Raw genomic sequence first — 23,267 nt, 5'->3', positions numbered from 1 at the left:
CTGATGATGCCCCAATAAGGGCGAAACCAGGTCGGCAACTGTGAGTTTTTCATGCCCTTATGACAGTATATGAATTAACATCTTTATGATGTCGTGCTGCGGGATGGCTTCTTCCGGAGCTTCACAGACAGGGAGGACGTACGTGGCGGTGACGTCACGGCATTTGCTCATTAGTTTGGAGCACTAAATTTTATATTTATATATATATATATATATATATATATATATATATATATACAAATGGAGATGACCAGTAAGCTTAAGTTGAGAGAGGTTAACAAGGAGAGAGTTAATGGAAGAATGTGTGTAACTTAAAATGGCTGGTGAAGAATGAAAGATCAGAGGAATAAGATCAGAAGTGAGATGGAGTGAAAACGAGACAACTGCAACCTGTCTGCAATGAGAGAGCAGTAAGCTGTGCACCTCAGCATCATGGTGAGAGACAGTGATGACATTCACTTAACACTTTTTGTGGTCCACAGCATTCATGCTGCACTCTCCAACTTCCATGGTCCATGAAGCATTCCCAAATTTGCACAGTGTTCCACGATGTCATGTCATCATGTGGGCAGATCTGTATTCTGAATCCAAAGTATGGTTTCCTGGGCAGAGTTTTCTCAAGAGACCTTCAGCTTGCAGGATACAACTCCAAGAACATTTTATGAATAACATCACTTTTTGGAAGTTCTGCCTTTCCTTTCCATGCTCCCTGAATGAAGCAATTCCAAAGCTTATCTCCCATTGCATGAAAAGAAAGAAAACTTCTGGACATCATCCAAAAAACATCCACGAAGGAGAATTCATGAGCAAGATTGTGAGAGTCGCTAGGTTGAAAATACAAAAAGGAAAACTAACTTGGGGGTTGTTACCATTCCACTGGCAGACAGAGCAGCTGCATCAGTCGCTGTTAATGTGGAATTGATTAGATGCTGGCCTGACAAATATAACACGTCTTTCAATCCTGAGGAATCCATGAGGCCGAAATACAAAGCCTGTTCTCACATCGCATTTGAGAGCAGCAGGCATTGTGCAAGTTCCAAGACCTCTCCATTCATATACACATCCTCCGATATCCAGCATAGCTCGCTGTACTCTCTTGCCTTCCAACCCTCACCACTAACTCCAGGATACATGCATTCTTACAGTAAACTCCTCCTGGTTAAACCCCAGGTAACTCCAGGTAATCCAGGTAACTGCACACCTCAACTCCTTTCTTTCTCGATTCTCTCGTCTTCCCTCCAAGTCTTCAAAAGCAGGTGGTGCACCGCCACCTCAAATCATCCCACATTCTAACCTAAGGTCTTTTTTTACCATACAACAACCTTACCTAACCCAACTCACCTACTCTTACTGAGTTTCCTCTCTTCCTTTCTCTCTCCTCTTCTTGTTCATTCATGTCCTTGCTTATTGCGTCCGACTATTGCCCCACTGCCTCACTGTCAGTCACTTCATACCCTCCGTCACCTAACTCTTGCTTGAGCCTCAATGTTTCTACAAAAAACATGGCTGAACACAGTTTCACCTTCTTAAAAATATCTGAACTATTCACAGCATACAAACAAGACCTATATATATATATATATATATATATATCCATAGTACAATAGAGGTCTGCAGTCCATGTAGGCCTCTCCAGAATTCTGTGGAAACTAAAGCTCTCATCATTATTGGAATCTCGCGTGATTATTCCAAAGTACAAGACCTGTTGCTTTCGTAATTGCAGACAGGTCGATGGACTGTTTTTACTGTTGCAGACAATGAGTAATGCACCTGCTTAAATTGCATACAAAGAAAAAATGTAAAGAGCAAATTGTCAGCACCTATTGGCCCTTGCAGTGGACCTATTTATCACAAAGCCAATCACGCCCTGCGACTAGCCCATGACACTAAGCTGCCGAGCAGAGTATATGGGATAAATTGACTTTAGTTACATATCCCCAGAGATGCTCGCATGTGTATTTACGCCGTACGATGTGAAATTATTTGCACAAGTGTTGTTTATTGCAATATTGCTCACTGACAGAATTGAATGCCAGTGTCTACTTTATCATATTTTGTGATTCATCATGTATAATTGAATTGTTTCTTTTCCTCTTCGTGTCATTGGCATTCTAATTAATCCTCCTTGATATGAATTTGTCACGTGATTTATGCTGAAAAAAACTGTTTTTCTTCATTGTGATTTGATAAAAATTCTTTTAAAGAACATGGCACAGCCTTCATCTAGAAAACAAAATTTGCTCACAGTACATTTTGTCCCCCCAGAGAGTTGACATATCCTACAGGGAGTAGCAATATGGAAGAGATGCATTTAAATTAAGGAAAAAACAAGTGTGTCCATTCTTATCCAAGAAAGAAAACAGCAACTTGTTAATCTCAAGGTTAAATTAATGTCTAATGTATGCCCATGTCATTGATCCCCTTCATCACCTCAACTGGCCTCGATAGGGATTCCTAGACAAGAGCCAAGGAAGAATTTTCTGTTCACCCGAGGTCATCTTCCATCTGCTTGGAAGTCACCCAGCATCACTGTGTTACATAAACATGGCACAACAACAGATTCTCTTAACTAGAGACCAATCAGCTTGCTTCCAATCACCAGCGATGTAATGAAATCCATCATCGCAGCAGACGTCACATACTTCCATTTCTCCAATGGCAAGCTTAATGGTGTTGGCTTAACGGTTAACGTGGCTGGCTTGAGATCTTAGGGTCCTGAGTTTGAGACAATGTCATGCCGTTGAATTAACACCATGTGAGTTGACTCAGCCTGTCATCCTTCCGAGGTCAGCAAAATGAGTACCAGTTGACTGGCATCACCTGCACAGCCGCACCACCAGAAAATAATGCAACCCTAACCCTAACAAAAACCACCTTCTCCAAAAGCCTGATTTTAGTTCGGATTGCGACCTGGTTACTCCACCTAGGAAATGCTTCTGCTCTCCCAACAATGGATTGATGCCCTCAATGTCAGATACAAGATCAGGGAGTGTCTCTCGACGTATATCTTGAGCATTTGTCTGACACCCCACCTTGCTCTCCACAAACATTATGCCTATGGCATCCAAAGCCACCCACACACTTGGCTTACCGACTTCCCCTTCTCTCGTTCCCAACACATGGCTCTCAACAGGATCTTCTCATCTCCTCTTCTTGTCAAGGCTGGAGTGGCCCAAAGCAGGGTCTTGGGTCCCATCCTATTCTTAATGTTTAACGATCTTTTTGAGTCTCTGGAAAATCCTCTTTTTTACTTTGTTGAAGACTCCACCATCTACTGTAATATCCTTCATCCTTCAGATAGGTGGAGGCAGCAGCCTCTTCACTCTCTGCAGACCTTGAAAGAATCACAAGCTGCTCCAACACTTGCAATATGTACTTAACTCCTAAAAGAAACTCATACTCTCACTTTATCTCTCAGTAAACACCTTCTGGTGTACCCTCCGATTAGTCTCCAACTGGGCAACCTCTGTCACGTAATGTACTTCCTTGGCAGACGTGAAATCTTATCCGCTTACACAACCTTCATCCGCAGCTTGATGGAGTACAGTCCCCCCTCGTGGATGGTGCCCCTGCCCTTACACCTTGTTCACTTTGACACAATGTAAGCCAAGGCCATCAAAATCAATGGAATCTCCAGCGATGAATCTGAGTTTCTGGGCCTATCACTTTCACATCGCAGAAAGTTTAGTGGTCTCTCTGACTTCTACCATCTCCTTTCTGGTATTATACCCTCTGACCTTTGCATTCTTTGTCCCCCTTCCAACTCCCCAGGTTTCAGAATGGCACATATGGTCAGCCATAACCCCATTATGGTGAAAGTCCCAAATCACTGCCTACCTCTACTATCATTCCTCTTTTCCCCACCTGTGGAACAAGCTTCTACATTCTCCATCTTTGGTCATCCCCCATCCATAGCCATGAGCTATTCCACTCCCATTAACCTACCCAAGCCCACCTCATCTGGGTTTCCAGTTCTCACTTTTGGGATTGAGAGTTTGCAGCTGTATCCATATTGTTCACCCCGTGTTTTCATTCTTCCCCACGTTCCTTTTCTCTCCAAGTCTCCCTCCATTTTGTCTCTCAACCATGCTGTTGTCTCCCCCGTCTCTTTCCCGTCGAGCCAAAAGACAACTAGCAACTCTGCCATTCACAAGAATGGTGCAAAACTGATTCCTTAAACTAAAGACCAGCAAGTTTAGTTGCAATTATAAGGAAAGTTTTGGAATCATCGTCGCTCCAGACATCAACTATTTATTCTTTTTCAACAGCTTGATTTATGTTCATTTGTTTGAATTCCATCCCAATCACTCAACTTTGGATATCCTTGCTACTCCTTCTCTCTCTCATCAACAGACAGAAACCCTAAATGTCAAACAAGAGGTCAGCATCATCTCTCTGGACATGTCTCAGGCATTTGACACAATCTGTCATCTTTGCTCTGCCAGACAACCTCACTGCCCACAGCAAACAAGGCACCTTCATACACCTTCCTCCACTCATGCACAGTCAGCACATTTATTTAAATGGAATGTTTTTTCTCCTCTCCCAGTGGAAATTGAAGTGCCCCAATGTACCATCTTGGGGGCCGTCTTGTTCCTAAAATCCATGCAGGACCACTGTGATGTTTCGTAAAACCATTTCTTCCTTTTCAGATTACTCCACTTAATGCTGCACGGTACCCTCACATGCCACTGACAAGGAGGGAACAGCTGTGTCACTTTCTGCTGATCGGTAAATTATTAGATGTTAGTCGAAAAATGGAATGTCTTTCAAGGCTGAAAAATCCCTGTCTCACCTTGTCACTCTTGAAGGATAGTCACACAGATCCACACATATATTTCCATGGTCAGTCACTAACAGGTTTGGTGTCTTGAACTTGTACAACTCGCTTTCAGCCACGACCTCACTTGGGATGAAAAAGCTGACCTTCAAACATAGCCACATCCTGTGAGCTGGCCTTCAAAGACAGCCACAACCTGAAAGCTGGCCTTCAAAGACAGCCACAACCTGGAAGCCGGCCCTCAAAGACAGCCACATCATGTAAGCTGACCTTCAAACATAGCCACATCCTGCGAGCTGGCCTTCAAAGACAGCCACAACCTGAAAGCTGGCCTTCAAAGACAGCCACAACCTGGAAGCCGGCCCTCAAAGACAGCCACATCATGTAAGCTGACCTTCAAACATAGCCACATCCTGTGAGCTGGCCTTCAAAGACAGCCACAACATGAAAGCTGGCCTTCAAAGATAGCCACATCATGTAAGCTGGCCTTCAAAGACAGCCACACCCTGTAAATTGGTATGCAAAGACAGCCACAACCTGTAAGCTGGCCTTCAAAGACAGCCACATCATTTTAGCTGGCCTTCAAAGACAGCCACATCCTGTAAGCTGACCTTCAAATATAGCTACAACCTGTAAGCTGGCCTTCAAATAATGCCACATTCTGTAAGCTGACTTTCAAAGACAGCCACAACCTGTAAGTTGGTATTCAAAGAAAGCCACAACCTGTAACCTGGCTTTCAAAGACAGCCACAACATGTAAGCTGGCCTTCAAAGACAGCCAAAAACTGTAAGCTGGCCTTCAAAGATAGCAACATCCTGTCCTGTAAGCAAGCCTTAAAAGACAGCCACATTCTGTAAGCTGGCCTTCAAAGATAGCCACATCCTGTAAGTTAGCCTTCAAAAACAGCCACATCCTGCAAGCTGGCCTTCAAAGATGGCTACAACCTGTAAGCTGGCCTTCAAATAATGCCACATCCTGTAAGCTAGACTTCAAAGATAGCCACATCCTGTAAGCTGGCCTTCAAAGACAGCCACGACCTGTAAGCTGGGCTTCAAAGACAGCCACAAGCTGTAAGCTGGGCTTCAAAGACAGCCACATCCTGTAAGCTAGCCTTCAAAGACCACAACCTGGGCATTCTCTGTCATACTAAATCGTTCCTTGAAAAATCATTGAGCTATTCACAGCTGACAAAGCCTTGTCCATAACTCAAAGGAGGAGAACTGTTGCCTATGGGTTGGCACCCACTTATTACAGCTGTCTTCCGTGGAATCTGTAGAATATAAAAGCTCTAAACATCATTGGCATTTTCAGTGATGAAGTGGAAGCACAAGGCCTGTAGATTTCTTATCACCGACAAGGCTTGAATTCTCAAGACTGTTCAGAACATATCTAACCTGCAAAGTATAAAGTTTCCACTGGGTTCTCAAAGCAACAATCATGCAAGGATTTCATAAGCAGTTGAAAAAAAATGGCACCTGCAGATCTCACCTCTGTAATGTAGGTTAACACCAGCAAAGATGGCCGACTGTGCGCGTAAAAAATGGACTCAAATTTTTTGGAAATATAAATCATAAATTACACTGGCAGAAAAGTAAACGACACATTTGACAACAATGAAAAAGGGTTCGCATTTTAATGGCAGAGAGGCTATTAAATAAAGAAAAAAAGATGCTCAAAATGGAAAAATTAATGAAGTGTGATAAACTCTAAATGTCTGTCCGAGGGACATCCAGCTAAATGTCCCTCCGAGTAAGGTCTCCAATGTCATGCAAGGTCTCCAATGTCACGCATGTTCTCCAATGTCACGCATGTTCTCCAATGTCACGCAAGGTCTCCATTGTCACGCAAGGTCTCCATTGTCACGCAAGGTCTCCATTGTCACGCAAGGTCTCCATTGTCACGCAAGGTCTCCATTGTCACGCAAGGTCTCCATTGTCACGCAAGGTCTCCATTGTCACGCAAGGTCTCCATTGTCACGCAAGGTCTCCATTGTCACGCAAGGTCTCCATTGTCACGCAAGGTCTCCATTGTCACGCAAGGTCTCCATTGTCACGCAAGGTCTCCATTGTCAGGCAAGGTCTCCATTGTCAGGCAAGGTCTCCATTGTCACGCAAGGTCTCCATTGTCACGCAAGGTCTCCATTGTCACGCAAGGTCTCCATTGTCACGCAAGGTCTCCATCGTCACGCAAGGTCTCCAATGTCACGCAATGTCTCCAATATCACATGAGGTATCCAATGTAACGCAAGGTCTCCAATGTCACGCAATGTCTCCAATGTCACATGAGGTATCCAATGTAACGCAAGGTCTCCAATGTCACGCAATGTCTCCAATATCACATGAGGTATCCAATGTAATGCAAGGTCTCCAATGTCACATGAGGTATCCAATGTAAGGCAAGGTCTCCATCGTCATGCAAGGTCTCCATTGTCACGCAAGGTCTCCAATGTCACGCGATGTCTCCAATATCACATGAGGTATCCAATTTAACGCAAGGTCTCCAAAGTCACGCAATATCTCCAATATCACATGAGGTATCCAATGTAACGCAAGGTCTCCAATGTCACGCAATGTCTACAATATCACATGAGGTATCCAATGTAACGCAAGGTCTCCATCGTCACGCAAGGTCTCCAATGTAACGCAAGGTCTCCAATGTCACGCAGGATCTCCAATGTCACGCAGGATCTCCAATGTCACGCAGGATCTCCAATGTCATGCAGGATCTCCAATGTCATGCAGGATCTCCAATGTCACGCAAGGTCTCCATTGTCACGCAACGTCTCCATTGTCACGCAACGTCTCCATTGTCACGCAAGGTCTCCATTGTCGAGCAAAGTCTCCATTGTCACGCAAGGTCTCTATTGGCATGCAAGGTCTTCAATGTCACATGAGGTCTCCAATGTAACGCAAGGTCTCCAATGTCAAGCAAGCTCTCCAATGTCACGCAAGGTTTCTATTGTCACGCAAGGTCTCTATTGTCACGCAAGATCTCCAATGTAATGCATGGTCTCCAATGTAACGCAAGGTCTCAAATGTCACGCAAGGTCTCCAATGTCACGCAAGGTCTGCAATGTCACGCAAGATGTGCAATGTCACGCGAGATCTCCAATGGCACGTGAGGTCTCCAATGTCACATGAGGTCTCCAATGTCACATGAGGTATCCAATGTCAAGCAAGGTCTCCAATGTCACGCAAGGTCTCCAATGTCACGCAAGGTCTCCAATGTCACGCAAGGTCTCCAATGTCACGCAAGGTCTCCAATGTCACGCAAGGTCTCCAATGTCACGCAAGGTCTCCAATGTCACGCAAGTTCTCCAATGTCACGCAAGGTCTCCAATGTCACGCAAGGTCTCCAATGTCACTGAAGATGTGCAATGTCACACAAGATCTCCAATGGCACGCAAGGTGTCCAATGTCGCAATGAAATTCTGTTGTAAGAAACACTACAAATTCAGTCAATGTTCCATTTCACTTTCTTCGTGAAACTTATGGAAAGCAAGTTGCATTTCAGTGATTCTGGGAAAGTCTTTATCCTGAATATGATGTTAAATAAGTACAACAGATCTACCATACAGATACTTTCTTGCTTTGTTGAATACTGTTTGTGAAAATCAGGGACTTTCAATTTTTCTGAGCTGAGACATTCAGGGAAACTTGTAAAAATGCGATTTGAACTTGTCATTTTCAATGAACATGTACTCGGTCATGTGTGACAGCAATGATGCATGGAAGGTATTAATGGAGGCTGAGGATATCCTCTTAATAAGTAAACCACATGTAAATTGTGAAAATAAATAACCTTTGCATATTAACCCCTTGAATTCGGATTACCTTTTTTTTGATACGCACAGTATATATATATATAAAACTTGACATGGGGTGTACTTACTTTTTCACGTGACTGTATATACATATACATACACATATACATATATATACACATACACATACATTTATACATATACATACACATACACACAGACGTACACACATACACACATATATATATATATATATATATAAATGCACCCTCTCTCTGCGTACTGTTATGCCACGGGAGGGAGGAGGGACATCGAGGATAAGGTCTCTAAAATACTCCAATGGCTCAGTGTCTCAAACAGCCTCTGACAGGCTATCGACACACTGGCCTTGTCGTGGCAGAATTGTTCTCACTGACATGTGTCGAGATGACAGGCAAATCAAGGCGACCTAAACCAGTTGCTTCGGGCATGTGGGGCTCATTAGCCTTGGTAGACAGCTCATCTTGGAGGAGGAAAGTTTGAATCCAAATCCGCCACTGTCCTGCGGTTCATGGTTTGAAACCAAATGTGAAGGGTATAATGGGGGAAAGGCAGCAATTCTTAAAGGAGGTGGCCCGTGCATTCATTAAAACATGAACCACCCTTGGGCAAGGTGTCCTACCCAATTTTAGTCTCCCGATCAGAATTACATGAAGCAATGGGAGCAGGTGATGGATGGAGCCATGCAGGGATCCGGCGCATATTGCCAGTAATGGCTGCCTCGCCTTGATGGATACTCTTACACTTATAGCGGATACTCTTTTACTGATTTCCATACTAACTGGGTAAGTTGACCAACACAAATTGGTCGAATGGTCTTGAAGCCACCGGAAGCACGCCATTCACCATATTCCTTCACCCATAACAAAGGAGTTCCCGGTTGTGTCAATAACCACACGTACTTGCATCACACTGCACATTTCCGATGGAACTTCCTCCTTCCTACATGATTTTTTTCCATTCCCTATTTGAAATTAACATTCGTATAGCATTCATCATATGTGCTACTAATAATCTGCATCTTCTCTAAACATATAGAATGATAACAGTTACTTATTCTTTCCTGTCCTTTCCCTAAAACAGCTGGAGCTTGGAGCAAAAAAAGGAAAAATAATATGTTGCTTGTGAGTATTTAGTAACTCTTGGATGGGGATTGAAAGCTCCCTTGAGGACATCCAATAAGGAGCGAACACTTACATTTTTGCAAGCAAAACAACAATTCATCCTTGGGCCATCATGGGGCTGGCAATTTCATGCATGCAGGTCCCCAAAAAACAGGAATTTTGGGATTTGTTGCCAGCATCAAAAGAGTGACCAACATTTTTTTGGAAGTCGTAGCTACCGCAAAAGTTCCTATTAACTATCTTCTCACACACAGGTTGAGTCAGAATCATTTGGAACTCGTCTTTTAACCGCCGCGAGAGCATGTGGGGCTTTAATAACAACACGACTACTCGGCAGTTTCAAGCTGCGTACAAGGGTCTCCTGATGAGATGCAATGTGAAGAATGGCACCGGAAATTGCCTGCTGAGGGATGACACTGCCATTGTTCAGACACACCAAACGCAATCAACAATCAACATCACACACAAATAGGACTCACTACAGAGGACACCGACTGACTATGCTGACATACCAAACATTGAAATAGTGTCTAAGTTTAAAGAAGTTGCCATCAACTATATTGCAGGTTGCATTTTCAGGATGATGAAGCAACAGACATACACGACATGACCAAAAGTATGCGGACACCCATTCTAATTAGTGGATTCGGATATTTCAGCCACACCCCTTGCTGATAGGTGTATATAATCAAGCACACAGCGATGCATTCTCCATAGACAAACATTGGCAGTAGAATGGGAAAAACTGAAGAGCTGGCACCGTCATACTGAAGAGCTGGCACCTTTCAACGTGGCACCATCATAGGATGCCACCTTTCCAACAAGTCAGTTTGTCAAGTCAGTTTGTTTCTGCCCTGCTAGAGCTGCCCTGGTCAACTGGAAGTGCTGTTATTGTGAAGCGGAAACGTCTAGGAGCAACAACAGCTCAGCAGTGAGGTGGAAGGCCACACAAGCTCACAGAACGGGACCGCCGAGTGCTGTAGCGCGTACAAATCGTTTGTTCTCGGTTGCAACACTCACTACCGAGTTCCAAACTCCCTCTGGAAGCAACGTCAGAAAAACAACTGTTCGTCAGAAGCTTCATGAAATAGGTTTCCATGGCCGAGCATCCGCACGCAAGCCTAAGATCACCATGCGCAATCCCAGGTGTCAGCTGGAGTGGTGTAAAGCTCGCCACCATTGGACTATGGGGCAGTGGAAACGCGTTCTCTGGAGTGGTGAATCATGATTTTAAATTGGCGAGATCACGGCGAGGTCACGTCTTTTCGAAGCTGTTCCATGCGCTCACGCTTTCGAAGCTAAGTGATCTTTCACATTTGTGTTTTTGTCGTATCTTTATCTTTCTTTCGGTGCATGTACCTATTGGGGTGACTTTAATAGGTTTCTCGGTGTTGGTTTTTCATACCTGTGTACAGAATCGTCGGTTTTTTCGTATCGTGTATTCTGAGGCCTAGTGTAGTACTAGTAGGCTACCGTGTCCTCAGACCTTGGCTTGAGGCTTTTGTTTTTTGTCTCAGCGGTTCTTCGATCACGCTGCAACTACTTTCGGGCTCTGTTTTTCACTGTCTTTTCACCCATACTCCCTTGTTTTAAAATCTCAAAAAAAAAAAAAAAATTTTTTTTCCCTTCCCTGTTCTTATCCGCTTGTGTGTTCTTATTTGCTCTTTCGTTCTTCGTTCTTTTGCTCTTTCGTTATTCGTTATTTGTTCTTTGTTCTTTCGTTCTTCGACCACGTTGTTCGAGATCACGTGATGAAGTTGTTAATACATGTTTCATCTGTCCCCTGAAGAACTTTATTATTATGTCATATTCTATAACACTTTTTTCTACTTCTTCTATAAAAGGATGCTTTCGACTTGCTCACCAATTCTATTCATTCAAAAAAAAAATTCCATCTCTTACAGTGCATCTTTCATTCATTCCCTAAACTCTCCAGAACTCCACCCATCCTTCAGCGTCCTCAAACGTATTTTTGACTCGAATGTCTCAAGAAACTCATTTTGCAATAAATGTTCGTTTCCCATAAATCGTACACTTTTCAAAATCCAATCACACCCCTCCCGTCCAAATCTTCCCCATCACCCATCTCTGTCAAATCTTCCCCCTTGCCCCTCCCCCCCCAAATCTTCCCAAACACCCATCCCTTTCAAATCTCCCCCCCTGCCCCTTCCCTCCTAAACTCCCCCCACACCCCTCCCCTTCGAGACTCTCCCTCACCCCTCCCCTCCTAGACTCCCCTCTCACCCCTCCTCCTCAAAGCGTCCTCCCCGCTTCTTCCCCCTTCCAACTTTCACCTTCGTCTTCCTCAACCTTCTGCCTCACTCTTCCCCCTCCTCAAATAACACCTCACTGCGCCTCACCCAAACACCATCAAACCTTTTGTCTGCCCCATTCTTCCCTTTCTCCAAGCTATTCTGTAATCTCTGACACACCTGCAACAGCTCTCCCTACCTCTTCCTCCTCTTCCACATCCTGCCCTACCACTCCCCCCCCCCTGTTCTGTATCCGATGCTCCCCCTTCCTCTTCCTTAACAGTATGGACCTCAAACATCCGGGGCCTTCGCTCAAACTTAACTGATCTCTCCATACAGGTTGCTTCTGACAAACCAGACGTGATCTGCTGAATAGAAACCTTCCTCCTTCATGATGTCTCTGATTCCTTGGTATCTCTCCCAGGTTACTCCCTCCTCCGGTATGATAGACCTGAGCCTTGTCCTGGAGGTGGGGTTGCCATCTTTATAAAAAACTCTCTTCCTCACTCGCCCTGCACTGCCCTCTCTCCACCTCAACCCCAGGAATACCTTTGGCTATGGCTTCCCCTTCGCTCCCACCTTTTGTTCATATGCGTGTTGTACCGTCCACCAAACAGTGATGACTCCATCTACATCTTGCTGTCTGATAATATGGACCAACTTCTATCTACCCATCCCAACTCTCTCTTCCCTCATATGTGGTGATTTCAACCGTCACCATGCCAGTTGGCTGGGGGTGGGTACCTCTCTCGCCAGCCATGTCTCTTCAGCAAAGGACTTCTGTGACTCACTGGGACCGACACAATCTGTCAATTTCCCAACCCGGATCTCAGTCAACGGAGAATCTTCTCTTCTGGACTTGGTTATGACTAACTTCCCTGAAAATGTCTGCTGCTCTTCTTCTGCTCCAATCGGCTCTTCTGATCATGTGCTTGTTAAAGTGGACATCTCTCTGACCATTTTCAGAGAGCCTCCTCAGCGTCGACGAGTCTGGCATTTCACTCAGGCCAACTGGCATGGTCTTCAAGCAGCCATCAATCATCTGGACTGGTCTCCCATCTCTACTGCCTGACATCAACTCATCCTGGGAATCCTTCCAAAGTAAATTGCTCTCTCTCATGCACAGATTTATCCCTTCTCGCCTTCAGTTATCATACCCTTCCTCCCGTCCATGGTACACAGAATCTTGTGGTGAGGCTATTGCCCAGAAACAACTTGCTTTCGTCTCCTGGAAAGCAAATCCAACGGAAGGAAATCTCTTTTCCTTTCACAAAGCCCGAAACAAGTGTGTGTCCACCCTCAGGAGAGCCAGGAAACAATATCTCTCCATCCTCAGGACCGAACTCTCTTATCTGTCTCCCTCTTCCAAATCCTGGTGGCGTCTGGTAAAATCTGTTTCTGGTGTTTGTTCCCCCTCCATCCCCTCCCTCACCTTAAATGGCCACACGGCTGACTTCGCACGTGAAAAAGCTGAATGCCTCAAGTCTGTGTTTGCCTCTAAATCTTGTGTCCCAAACCCATCCCTCTCTGTACCCACCGTGCCCAGTCGTACCCAGCTGCTCCTGGACTCTGTGTCCTTTCCTCCTGACAAGGTGGAAAAGTTTCTGTCAACCCTCGACTCCGATTCTGCAACTGGACCTGACGGCATCAGCCCACGGGTCCTAAAATCATGTTCTTCCGCTCTTTCACTCCCTCTCTCTGTTCTCTTCACCCTCTCTTTTGCTCAAGGTCATCTTCCATCTGCTTGGAAATCTGCCAACATCACCGCTTTGCACAAAAAAGGTGCAAAAACAGATCCCAGAAACTACAGACCAATCAGCCTTCTCCCAATTATCAGCAAAGTCATGGAATCCATCATTGCTTCAGATATGAAATCTTTCCTCTTCTCCAATGGCTTGATCTCTGATCATCAATTTGGTTTCAGACCTGGACACTCCACTCTGGACATGCTGCTTCTGCTTTCTCAACAATGGATGGAGGTCCTCAATGCCAAACAGGAAATTAGAGCAGTCTCCCTTGACATATCACGTGCCTTCGATACGGTCTGGCACCCCGCTCTGCTCACCAAACTCTCCTCTTTTGGTATCCATGGAAATCTCCACGCATGGCTGGCGGACGTCCTCTCTAGTCGTAGTCAACGTGTGGCCCTGAATGGGTTTCTCTCATCTACTCTTCCTGTTCAGGCTGGAGTTCCCCAAGACAGTGTTCTGGGCCCTGTGCTTTTTCTGGTCTTCATCAATGGTGGGTTTTATCAATGATCTCTCTGACTCTCTTGAAAATCCTCTCTATCTCTTTGCTGACGACTCTACTCTCTGTCGCTCCATTCTTCATCCCTCAGATCGGCAGTCTGCAGCCTCCTCACTCTCTGCAGACCTTGACAAAATCACAGCCTGGGCAAACAAGTGGAACATGTCTTTCAATCCTGACAAATCTCACACTCTTACGATGTCTCTCCGAAAAGACCGACTGGACAACCCTCCCATCCACTTTCTGAATAATCCTCTCCAAGAAGTTCTGTCACTCAAGCTTTTGGGTCTCACTATCTGCCATGATCTTTCCTGGAAAAACCACATTTCAAATCTGGCCTCCAAAGCCAGTCGCCGACTGGGCATCCTCCGTCGTGCAAAGTCCTTCCTTGGCACACCTGAGCTCCTCACCACATACAAGGCTTTCATCCGCAGCTCAATGGAATACTGCTCTCCCCTCTGGGCTGGTGCTCCTGCCTCACACCGAGCTCGCCTTCGCGCTGTTGAAACCAAAGCATTCAGAATCATTGGAATCTCCCGTGATGAAGCTAACTCCAAGGGCCTCTCACTCACTCACCGCAGGCAGGTTTGGTGGTCTTTCCGTCTTCTACCGACTCCTCTCTGGCCTTGCCCCCCCAGCTCTCTCTGGGCTCTGTCCCGCAAATATTCCTACAGGTCGCACAAGATCTGCCTGCAACCCTCTTTTGGTTAAACTGCCAAAATCAAGACTCTCTGCTCACCTTCCTTCACTCCTTCATTCCTCTTTTCTCCCGCCTCTGGAACAAACTCCCTCACTCTCTTCAATCCCACTCCACCCTCCAAGTCTTTAAAACAGCTGTTCACCACCATCTCTTATCTTCCCCCATCCAAAACCTTGATCTTTTCTACCCCCGCTAATTTCACCCCAATGCCACTTTTTGAAATACCAACTTCTGTCCTGGAAGTCCTTGGTGTCCTTGTGCTTTATACTTCTCCCTCCCCCCCCCCCCCTTCCCATGCCTCCTCCCCCCAGGCCCTCTCCCTTCCACACATCTCCCTGCTCTCGGATGTTGTGTTTGTGTGCTTCCCCGTTTCTCCCCATCTTGTCTTCCGCTCCCTCTTTTTGTGTATTTTGTTTGTCTGGTCGATTTGTTTGTGAAGTAAATGTTAGCTCTTTCACGAGCCTCGATTCAGTGTACAAAAAAAAACAAAAAAAAACGGGTACGACGGACTAATCTGGGTTTGGCGAATGCCAGGAGAACGCTACCTGCCTGAATGCAGATTGCCAACTGTAAAGTTTTGTGCAGGAGGAATAATGGTCTGGGGCTCTTTTTCGTGGTTAGGGCTCGGCCCCTTAGTTCCAGTGAAGGGAAATCTTAACGCTACAGCATACAATGACATTCTAGACGATTGTGTGCTTCCAATTTTGTGGAAACAATTTGGGGAAAGCCCTTTTCTGTTTCAGCATGACAATGCCCCCGTGCACAAAGCGAGATCCATACAGAAATAGTTTGTCGAGATCGGTGTGGAAGAACTTGACTGACCTGCACAGAACCACACACACCTTTGGGATGTACACACCATCGAACATCTTTGGGATGTATTGGAACGCCGACTGCGAGCCAGGCCTCATCGCCCAACATCAGTGCCCGACCTCACCAATGCTCTTGTGGCTGAATGGAAGCAAATCCCTGCAGCAATGTTCCAACATCTCGTAGAAAGCCTTCCCAGAAGAGTGGAGGCTATTATAGCAGCAAGGGGGGGGGGGGGACGAACTCCATATTACTGCCCATAATTTTGGAATGAGATGTGTGATGTTCAGGTGTCCACATACTTTTGGTCATGTAGTGTATGCGCTGAGACTGAGAAATGTTTTCATGACTCCTAGAGACGTCAGGAGGAATGCTCTCGCAAGGTTCTGGAATCTCAGCAGCCATCTTTACAGCTGTACAAAGACACTATTCAGACAAGACACTTTTTCCAGAACTCCACAACCTCATGTTTGGCACAACAGTGGAGGTGCACATGCTGGTGAAGATGGCTTCATCCTGCTACACCAAGATCAAGCTGTTCCATCTTGGGAAGTGAGCTACAGAAGCTCTTTTTGGGACAGGTGTTTGGAAACAGATGTCAAAGCTTATTGTGTTTCAGCAACAATCATTGTGTGTATTATATGCCAGTGTTATGGATTTCACAAACGTAATGGCATATGAAACATTATTTTTGATAGTTGTGATTATTTTCAAAATCGGAATTTGTTTTCACCCATCCGTTTGTTTGGTACTTGCGAAAATTGAAAAATTTTCAAGTATATTGGTTGGTCTTGTGCATTATTAGCCCCCATTGGGCTAAGTCCAAAACGGGGGCTTATGGATTGGGTCTCATCCATCCGTCCGTCCATCCATCCATCCATCCATCCATCTGTTCATCCATCTGTCCGCAACGTATGTATCTCAGAACATATCTCAGATGTATGGACCGATTTTGTTCATAAACAAAACACGTTATACATATGCACATAATTTTGTTTCGCGATGCGATCAAAGATGGCCGACTGGCGGCCATTTTAGTTGTAAAAAACACCCGATGTTGAACACATCCTCAACCATTTCTCGGACATACATTTACTGATATTGTTCAAACTTGGCACACAGATAAGGAATGATGGCTTCCACATGCACGTCATTTTCTTTCGAGATCAGATCCAATATGGCGGACTGGCGGCCATTTTGTTACTTAAACGTGTCCCCAACCATTTCTTCAACATGCATGGTCCGATTTTGTTCAAACTGGCACAAACACAGCACATGATGACACACACGTGCACCTCATTTCCTCCGCCACTAAAGGTGGATGGAGTTTATGTTTTCACCCCTGTCTGTCTGATTGTCTGTATGTTTGCTTGTGAACAAGATATCTCAAAAAGTTGTGGATGGATTCTGAAGAAACTTGGAGGACAGGTTGTGTGTGTGACAAGCACAAAATAGATTCGATTTTGGTGAAGATCTGAAAATGGATTCGGATACGGGAATTATTTAATTATAAGTGATTCTTTACCATTGAGAGATCAGGTGAAAAGCGATATATAACATCATATTTTAAAAAGGTTATGGACGAGTTATGACTTAACTAGGTGGACAAGTTGGTTAGGTGACAACAACAAGCCGATTCGATTTTGGTCCAGGTCCAAATCCAGATCCAGCCTATCAGTGAGATACAAAACGTAAACTGTTCAGCCTGGCAGAGGTATGTTCTCGACTGAGTGGTGTAGTCGTTTCATAATGTAAGCAGATGTTTGCTTTCTGTTTTATGTGTCCCTCTTGTTTTTCTTTCTCTCCATTCTTTTTTTTTCTTTTTTTTTCTCACCATCTTGTTGATAGCTGTCCCAATCCGGAAGTCTATTTCTGACTATCTGTCTTTACCTTTGCAATTATTACCTTCTCAAATCATTAAGTGAAGAGTTTAAGAACACATACATCGACAGGCACTCGCAGAAAAACATTCTGGAAGAGTCATTTGCTGGTGTGTGTGTGTGTGTGTGTGTGTGTGCGTGTGTGTGCGTGTGTGTGTGTGTATTGTATTTGTGTTTGTGTATTGTATATATATGTATGTGTGTGTGTGTGTGTGTGTGTATTGTATATGTATTTGTGTGTGTGTGTGTGTGTGTGTGTATTTGTGTGTGTATTTGTGTGTGTGTGCGTGTGTGTGTGTGTGTGTACGTATACATGTGTATATGAGTATTGTGCATGTGTGCACATATGTGTGTATGTGTGTGCGTGTGTGTGTGTGTGTGTATTTTATTTGTGTATTGTATATGTATTTGGGTGTGTGTATTGTATATGTATTTGTGTGTGTGTGTGTGTGTGTGTGTGTGTGTGTGTGTGTGTGTGTGTGTGTGTGTGTGTGTGTTGTATATGTATTTGTGTGTGTACGTATACATGTGTATATGAGTATTGTGCATGTGTGCATGTGTGCACGCGTGTGTGTGTTTGTTTGAATATAATTATATTTGGAACGTAATGCAAGTGAAACTCTTTGGGAATGTATATTCCCACGGATGATGACTAGTGAGGCAGAAACGTATTTGTGGATAGATTTATTATAACCAGGGGGTGGTGGCAGGGTAGGGGTAGATGTGGAGTGCGGCGAGGGGGGGGGGGGGCGGGGGGAGGTGATGAGGATAATCTTACAAAAAAAGGTTATAATGCCGATGTAGATGTCGGGTGATTCATGCTCAAGCAGTATAACAAGCAATGGGCGGTGGGTTATTCAGTTTTTCTTCCCATATTAAAACCGAGCCAGATTGCACATATTTAATGTTGATATTTCTTTTGCTGGTTACAACATAAACTTATTTTTAACTGGTAATGTGTATGTAAACAGGTTGGTTGTGTGGCAAGTACACTGTTCGTCAGGACCCTTGCTACAAGCATTGATGTGGAAAACGAGTTCATGGTCACCATTCCAGTTAAGATCTATGATATTGTGGCTGCAGTGTGTTGATGATACATCTATTATCTTAAAGAAGACAAATGTTGATAGTTTCAAGACAAAGATCAACTCAACATGGCCAGCAATACAGTTAATGTGCGATGTAGAACATTCCAGGTCTCTCCCATCCCTGGGTGTACAACTGTCCAGGGACAGAAACAGCAAGTTACACTCGCAATTGTACACCATAAACCAACCCACACACACAGTATTGGATTACCATGGTGGCCCTCACCCCCGTCATAAAAGAAGTGTGTTTGCAGCTTGAATGACCCTGCAGTGACCATGAACAATGCCAAGCGGAGATACTATGAGAAAATCACTACCCAAGTACGTTTATCAAATACAGTCGCAGCAAACCCAACCACAGCAGCAACAGTCCAACCACAGCAGCACACACAGTGGCAGTTCCATACATACAACATGCTTCTGAAACCACATACTACATCAGTACATCGTTAACATCCACCACATACCACAAGCATCCCCACAAGCACAGCTGTCAAAGCCCAAGGACCACGTGAACAAATTTGCCAGAAAGAATGTCATCTATCATATACCATGTGAAGAATGTGAAACCAAGTATGTTGGCCAAACATCCAAATGTTTAACCACACGGTTAACTGATCACCAATGTGCTGTGAGGTGACACGACATATATGTATATATATATATATATATATATATAGAAATATGCTTCCTAGCTTGATGGAACAGTGAGGTACAAGTCACATCTCATACAGCCAAAGCTTCATGATCTGTCAGCAGCAATGGCCATCTGCCACACTAGCACATCGCCTCTGCTTCACTGCCCATAGACCAGGAGGTGTGGTTGCAGTCGGATGTAAGAATAAACCAGAAGAGCACTTCCAACCCGATAAATGCAGCACATATATATAAATTGCATTTGCCTAAAGCAAGACATACCAAAGCAAACGACATACCACCATTACCGTATACTGTACTCACCTTCATAATGTAGACGAAATCCTTGGCCACTGATCGCAAAGTCACTGGTCAGGCGCAAGGTGATGAGGCTTGCTGAAGTGGTCAACGGTGCAGGTACCTGGAATCCTGTCAGCCTGTCAGAGATACATGAACATCCCATCAAATTGAGTTAACAGGTGCCATTCTATCACTCTTCTTCCATTTTAACTCGACAGCTTCAGCCAACGTACTCCAAGAAATAATATGATAAATTGATTGCACATCATTGAGAGCAATTTCAGGTTGAGTAAATTCCTAATTAGATTGAACATTCTCTCCTCTCAGAAGTCTCATGTGGATCTCTTCAGAAACTTCGCAGGTTGGTTTACGGTCTTCATGAACCAAGTATGGTGTACTTGAACCAAGTACAAAGGTGTTGCACCAATTTTTGGGTTGGGGCACACAATTATGTCACAGTACAAGCATTCAGTTGTAAATTTGTATGTGTTAAAAAAGGGCAAATCACATTCCTACACTTCGACCGAGTTAGGTTTGAGTGAGCATGTTTTTTTGAAGCTGTCACTGCATTGTATGGCATTATGTTTTTGCCATGAGCTTTCCATAAATGAAGTGTCTATTGACAATACCTGGCAGACAGTAACCAATGAGTACATAGTAAGGCTATGGATTCATTAATTGATCACTCATCCTCCACCTCTCCCACTGGGAAGGTAATCAATCCATGGACGTGTTTCTTTATGGCTCGCTGTCATCATCAGTGGAGAGTGGAACGCACACAACCCTCAATCAGAGTTTGGAGTTACTCAACAGGAATATGTGGTGCAAAGCCTGCTTCCCCACCAGCACAGAGAACTTGGTGACCTATAAATTCTCGATTGCCTAATTTCTGGTCTCGTCCAAACTGTCCTATCATCTACTTTCCCTTACAATACTAAATGGGCCACACTTGCTCCGCCAGAACCCAAACATTCCCCAAATACAAGCAAACTGCTCACCTCCAATCTTTTGTCCCCTCTTCTCTTGAGTATGAAATCACCTTCCTGAATCTGTCCAATCATGGGCTTTTCATCACCCTTTCAAAACTTTTAAAACTGAGAAATCACCAACTCACAGTTCTGAATCCTATTCCTGAACTTTTCATTTCTCACCAATTGTACTTTCTTGTCTATACACACTTACATATTTATGGTGTTTGTCACCACGTCCTGTCTGCTTAAATGTTCGTTGTCTACTCGGCCTTTTAACTCCCTTTTCCTTTCTGTTTTCCTACTTATCATGCAGTCTATGTATTTGTTCCGCTCGCATTTCTCCAAACTGCCGTGTTCGTCAACTCCCTGTGCTCCTTCACTGTGTCATTGTGTGTCAACATCACACCTGTGTCATCCAACTTTTTCATGGGCCATTTTCTCCACTTAGAATAAAACTATTGAACAATATTTTACAGATGCATCAGAGCACAAGTAGAATTGTAGGTGAAAGGTGGGAACAGACTTTCAGTGTGAATAGGACAACATTTGAAGGAAAACCAAGACGAATACACCTATCAGTTTGTTAAGAGGATGTTAAATCATATTTTCAATGTTGATGCTTCGGTTCTTAGGGACTTCCAAAAATTGATCAGGTAACCATGCCCATTGTATTGCTCCTGTGGGTGATGTAAGTTTAGACAAGGGAAGCTCTGTAAATAATATAGACAGACAAGTTAGCACTGAAGAAATAATTACAGTCATGTGAAAAAGAAAGTACACCCCATGTAAAGTTTTGACTTTTTCAACATATTTCAACATACAGATATTTGATCTTCATTTCAACAATATTGATAGATAAAGGTGATATAATATAACAAATATCATGAAACATTTACATTTTGTAGTCCATTGTATAATTTAAATAAACATAAATGCAAATTTCGCATGTGGAAAAAGTAAGTACACCCTTGGCTCTATTAGGTGGTATTGCCCCCTTTGGCAGAAACAACCTCAAGTAGGCGTTTCCTATAACTGTCTACCAGTCTCTGACATCGACGGATAAATTTTTGCCCACTCCTCCATGCAGAATTATTTCAGCTTTGCGATGTTTGAGGGGTTTCTTGCATGCACAGCTCGTTTCAAATCCCCCCACAACATCTCGATGGGATTTAGATCCGGGCTTTGATTTGGCCATTCCAGAACCCTCCATTTCTTTCTTTTCAGCCATTCGTTGGTGGATTTACTGGTATGTTTAGGGTCATTGTCATGTTGCAAGGTCCACCTTCGGTTGAGCTTCAACTTTCCGACAGATGGCCTCACATTATCCTCAATCACGCTCTGGTATAATGAAGAATTCATAGTGGATTCTATGATGGTGAGCTGCCCAGGCTGCCCAGGGTGAGCAAAGCTGCCCCAAACCATAATATTTCCACCACCATGCTTTACAGTTGGTATCAGGTTATTGTGGTCGAATGCTGTCTTTTGTTTTCGCCAAACATGTCTTCTCGTCCTGTGGACAAATAGCTCTACCTTTGACTCATCTGTCCAGAGCACATTGTTCCAGAAGTGCTGGTCTTTGACTCGGTGTTCATTGGCAAACTTTAGTCTTGCCCTGATGTTCTTTCTGGACAGCAAAGATTTCCTCCTGGCACACCTCCCATGTAGATCAAATTTGTGCAGCCTCATTCTAATGGTAGACTCATGCACTTTGACATCAACAGTGGCAAGAGCTACCTGTAGGTCCCGTGATGACATTCTGGGGTTCTTAGAGACTTCTTTCAGCATCTTGCGGTCTGCTCTCGGGCTGAACTTGCTTGGGCGGCCTGGCCTGAACAAGTTGGCAGTTGTTTGGAATCTTCTCCACTTGTAGATGATCTTCCGGACAGTCGAATGATTGATTTCAAATTGTTTGGAGCTCTTTTGTTTGTTTTGTTTGTTTGGAGTTTGGAGTTTGGAGAATTAAATCCCTTCCCAGACTCGTAGGCATATATAACCTTCTTTCTGAAGGCCTCAGAGAGCTCTTTTGATCGAGGCATGGTGACGCAACACACTTCAACAACAAAGAGCAAACCAAACTAAATGTCTGAGGTTTAAATAAGACAGGTTCCTCCAAGAACCTCTTTAACGATGTTCTAATCATTTGCACCTGAGCTGGTGCACCTGATTCTAATTTTAGTTATTTGAAGTCGTGATAAATGTCGGGGTGTACTTACTTTTTCCACATGCGAAATTTGCATTTATGTTTATTTAAATTATACAATGGACTACAAAATGTAAATGTTTCATGATATTTGTTATATTATATCACCTTTATCAATATTGTTGAAATGAAGATCAAATAGCTGTATATTGAAATATGTTGAAAAAGTCAAAACTTTACATGGGGTGTACTTACTTTTTCACGTGACTGTAAATAATACATTCAATAAAATAAAACCTGTTCAGTTTCAAATCACACAAAAACTTTAAATGGAATTCAAATTACAGGTAATTCACAAAGTTCCACTTTTCAGGAAAACTACTTTTTGTTGTCTGCTCGTCAGATTATATTTTTCAGGTACAGCGTGTTTTTTGTTTTTCTTTGCAGGAGTTAATGGAATTACTTCACAGGAGTTTACAGGCGTTTTTCTTTCCAGGAGACGTTGCAGGAGTTTCTTTACGGCGGTGTTCATGAAC

General features: G+C 43.9%; 1 protein-coding gene across 1 annotated transcript in view; it reads right to left on the bottom strand.

The window, feature by feature from the left end:
* Positions 1-23,267, bottom strand: part of LOC137422386 (CUB and sushi domain-containing protein 3) — a 1,172,941-nt gene that overhangs the window by 948,534 nt on the left and 201,140 nt on the right. Inside the window, 1 exon segment of the mRNA XM_078772588.1 lies at positions 19,645-19,757. Coding sequence (XP_078628714.1) covers positions 19,645-19,757 — 113 coding nt within the window.

The sequence above is a fragment of the Myxine glutinosa genome, chromosome 2 (assembly GCF_964187855.1).
Source record: "Myxine glutinosa chromosome 2, kmMyxGlut1.1, whole genome shotgun sequence".
In the NCBI taxonomy this organism is placed as follows: domain Eukaryota; kingdom Metazoa; phylum Chordata; class Myxini; order Myxiniformes; family Myxinidae; genus Myxine; species Myxine glutinosa.
Note: the sequence above shows the minus strand (reverse complement) of the source record. Positions and strands in the feature narration are given on the sequence as shown.